General features: G+C 38.7%; 1 protein-coding gene across 1 annotated transcript; it reads left to right on the top strand.

The window, feature by feature from the left end:
* The first annotated feature begins 2,589 nt into the window (after positions 1–2,589).
* On the top strand, positions 2,590–3,453 carry STX11 (syntaxin 11). The gene has a single exon (XM_009080550.1). The coding sequence runs from the start codon at positions 2,590–2,592 to the stop codon at positions 3,451–3,453; it is 864 nt and encodes a 287-aa protein (XP_009078798.1).
* The last annotated feature ends 1,017 nt before the right edge of the window (positions 3,454–4,470 follow it).

The raw sequence follows: 4,470 nt of genomic DNA, 5'->3' as shown, positions 1-4,470 counted from the left end.
CTTCCTGTGTGTAGGCAACATCGTGGTGCAATCTGAGGCCACACTTGACAGCTTACTCTTCTTTTAATGCTTGGCATTTTAACACTTCCTGTTAAATTAAAAGAAAAAAATTAGCAATATTTTTAGAGATGCTGTAGAATTAGTATACACATGAATTTATTAGAGCACTCGAGTTTTCATGTTGTGAATTACTGTATATTTGCTTCTCCATTTCTTCCTGGGGAAGGAAGGATAGACCTACTCTTAGAAAATTAAGAGTTTATTATGTAGGAGCTCTTACTCAGTGTGGTTTTCTGTTTGCGTTGTCTTTGTCAAGCACAGAAGATAAAATGTAACTGTTGTTGAAACAGTTGTTAGTCTGTTCTCTGTAGAAGGCCAATGAAATTTAACTTTTCTGATGTTTAAGAAACAGTAAGCACAAAGCTCAATGTAGTCCTGCACTCATATGACTTCGTTTACACGAATGGCACCTTTCTGCTGTGGATGGCCATTTTAAAGTAATAAACAACATCATTTTCTGTTTCCACATGTAGATGCTAAACAGCAGAAGAATAAACTGCTGAATACAACACATGGTAGTTAAAGGATCAGACTAGAGGTGGGAGAATCATCAATCCTAGGGAAGCCAGCAAGAGTCAGGAATGCAGTCAGACAAGCATGTGACAGGTTTTCAGAGCCACATTACATTTCAGGTGAAAAGCATCTCAGAAACAGTGATTAGAAGAGATCTGAATCATCCTGGCATTGCTTGATGCCATTGTTTGTTCCCTTTTCACCATGCTGTCTAGAAAATGGTCCACTATTTCCAGACAGGAAGGATATTCTCAGTGTCTCAGTGCCTCTGTGCAAACGAGGCTATACAATTTTAAGGACAAGTAAAACTGAAAACCTGACTTTTGAGCTGCACCACACATTTTGGTTTTTACTTTTCAGATGGGCATTTTTTTATCTTGATGTTGTGGCATGAGGTGAAAGTCTTGATTTTATTATTGCTGAGGGAGGAGGTGGGAAACCTTTCATTTCCTAAGGCCCTCTCTATATGATTGAATTGAATCTATGTGGCTTATGTTTTAAGTTCAGACAATGGAGTTTCTTGATTTACGTTGCTTGTAAAAGAATTGGTTTAAGTTGAAGTTCACCTTTTAACTTTAATATCGTCATCCTAAACAGGATGGTTCTCAAGACCAGTATATACCTGCAATGAGCTGTAAGAGCCCAAGAAGCTGTGCCAGTGATGGCATCTTTAACACATCTAGCAGTCTCATGAAATGGATGATAAACTTGTTGTTTCAATTCACACTAGATTTAGGCCTATTATGCCGGGTATATACATATGTGACTTTTCTTAACCTGGGAATAACTGATGATCCTATGAAGGGATGTGTCATTCACAGTGGACAGCATGTTTTTAAATGCTGGGAAGATACTTTAATTCCTGGGAAAATGACAATGAATCCTTCAAACAGAGATCTAGAGATGTCATGTTTGGTGCTGTGTCTTAACTTGATTCTCTTTCTTACTGATTTAAATGAGGTCATGGGATATATGGCACTTGTGATGAAGAATTTTCATTTTCCTGCTTGCTGAAACAGTTGGCACAGGGTTCTTGCTGAGGCTTTCAAAATTCACTTTCTGCAAAGACTGTAGGTCTAGATTTCTAGTAAACAACTTAAAGGAGACATGTTTTGTCACCATGCAACTGGTCTGCACAGATTACTCATTCTGTGGCTTTCTAATGAAATGTGTAGTTAAGTATATCTGAGGCAAACACACAGAAAATGGATGCTGATCTATAACAACACTGTTATTTTATGCCATCGGTAGGATGTTTCCGTCATACAAAACAAGAAGGGCTGGATGGATGGTTTTACTTATAAAATGCTGCTATTGCTGTGTTGTTTTGCTGATGTACACTATAGTCAATGACAGGATGTGGAGGTACTAAACTTCCTTCTTCTCCCCCCCCATCTTGATACTTTTCACATAATTCGCAACTTTTCTTTCCCAAATGACAAATGGCATCTCTATTTCTGAGAGGCTTCCTACCATTCTCCAGGAAAAGCAAGCTAAGAATGACAGAACCTGTGACATTTTGGGCATTTGATATCATGAAGGGTCAAGAGCAAGAGGAGATTTCTCTAGTGAGCAGTAGTGGGAGTTGTTCAGTTATTAACATGCCTAGAGATGCTGATAGCTGAAGGCTTCTGATCAAGGATTTGGTTTTTTTTCTCCAAGTGGAAGACTGGTATTTGGAGGGCATTGGGAATTGTCTTATTCTTTTGGCTTTGTCCTCAGGATTTGTTGTCTTCTCTCTTGTAGTTCTTTAGTTTCTAAGCTTTATACTTTTCTAGAAGAGTTTTGGATCTGATATCCATTACTGTATAAAATACTATGAACAAATTTTAAATCTGATATTCTGGGTTATCTTTGATGCAGTTATGTTTGTTATCTATGATACAGTTATGTTTGTTATCTATGATATAGTTATCACTGTGATGTAGTTATTAGTTACAAACTTCCAATTCTTGTAAACCAATATTTTATTTACTTTAAACTTCCTCCCTCCTGTTGCTCTGTTTTACAGGCAGGATGAAAGACCGTCTCAGTGAGCTGCGTGAATTTGCCAGGTTACACAACCAACAGTTTTCTGATGAGGATGATGAGAATTCATCTCAGGATATTCTCATTTATGAGACCGATTATGCCTTGGAAATTCTTCATAACGACATACAGAACATCCGGACAGAAAACGACCACCTAAAAGAGGATGTCAACCGGCTCAGAAAGCAAAATACACGATTCCTTACTTCCATGCGCCGTCTTAGTAGCATCAAACGAGACACCAATTGTATTGCCAGAGACATTAAGGCCCGTGGAGAAGGCATCCACAGGAAACTGCAGGTAATGAGAGATTTCTGTGAAGATGCAGTAACGAAATATGGAGCTATGTCTGTCATTGCCAGGGTAGCAAAGAACCACTATGTTGACCTCATGCACACATTTCAGAATGCTATGTTTGATTACAATGCAACAGAGATGAATCAACGGGAGAACTGCAAGATTCGAATTCAGCGGCAGTTGGAGATCATGGGCAAAGATGTTTCTGGCAACCAGATTGAAGAGATGATTGAGCAAGGCAAGTGGGATGTCTTCTCCGAGAATCTCTTGTCGGATGTTAAAGGGGCTCGCTCCGCTTTGAATGAGATAGAGACACGACACAAGGAGCTGGTGAAGTTAGAAGGTCGCATTAAGGAAGTTCACGAGCTGTTTCTGCAGGTGGCCCTGCTAGTGGAGGAACAGGCGGACACCTTTGATGTTATTGAGTTGAATATGCAAAATGTTGAGGACTACGTAGGAGATGCTAAAGACCAAGTGAAAAAAGCTTTGGAATACAGAAGAAAACATCCCCTCAGAACAATCCTCTGCTGCTGCATATCATGTTGCAGAAGGTGACTATCCCACTGAAGCTATCACAGACTGACTTGAATGTCTTTAAAATCAGGTGTTCTTTCCAGTGACTTCTCTGTGATGACAACCCCTAGAAAGAGGGGGGCTATTTTGCAGTTGGTTTTGTTCATTGCCTTTTTTCTAAGTGTGCTGAAGGCTGTTCTATTTAAGAACTCCTAAAAATGTTGATGAAACTATTTGTAATCTATTTTTCATTGAAATGTACTCTGTAACTAGAGGTGCTAAAAGATTTCTGCCATGATACTTGTTTCAGATAGGCAAAAAAGAGAGGAATTAATAACTTGGCCTAGGGAAGATGAATAATTAAAAAAGTAACTTTATTTGTCGAAGTGAGGCTGCAGGTGGTGAAGCTTTACTGTCTGGGGTGACACAGTACACCACAGAATCAGGAGGTTTCACTTTCAGCTAGTTAGGAGCCTGCTTGATGCAAATACTTGAACAGATTTTTGCTCTCTTAATTTGACAAAATGCTGAGTCTGTTAGCAGGAGGAGGACAAAGAACTAGTTTCTCTTTCAACTAGATTTCCACCTGTCTTGAATCTTAACAGAAGTGACTGCACCTTAAATGATAATATGCACATTTTGCTCCATTTGTGTGTAAGTGCTGTTTTTTTCCATTTTGAGTACCTGCAACTTTGCCAAGGTGGCTGGAAGCACTGCAACACTGAGGCATCTAATTCACTTTTAACTTGAGCCACTGTCTGTACTCTCAGTTTCAAACCTGCCATGTTTTCATGCTTCTAATACATTTTTCTGCCAATTAACACTTCAGCCAGAAGAGATTCATGCTGTGGCCTTCTGTGGGGTCTAGAAAGTATTTTAAGGTCTCCTGTGCCAGCACATGCATACAAGCAGTTTTAGCAGAATAGACTAGGTCAATAGACTTTTATTTTTTTATAAGCATTGATCAAATATTGATTTTTTTTAATATTTATTTTAAATAAGATGAAGGATTACATTTTTTTAACATGCAATTTTACCAGTGGACAAAAACTGTGACTT

This window comes from Acanthisitta chloris, unplaced genomic scaffold, assembly GCF_000695815.1.
Source record: "Acanthisitta chloris isolate BGI_N310 unplaced genomic scaffold, ASM69581v1 scaffold2318, whole genome shotgun sequence".
NCBI lineage: Eukaryota > Metazoa > Chordata > Aves > Passeriformes > Acanthisittidae > Acanthisitta > Acanthisitta chloris.
This window is presented reverse-complemented; position numbering and strand designations above follow the sequence as displayed.

Bases quoted from the DNA above. Each gene is read 5' to 3' on its own strand.
- STX11 (XM_009080550.1), top strand. From the start codon at position 2,590: ATGAAAGACCGTCTCAGTGAGCTGCGTGAATTTGCCAGGTTACACAAC.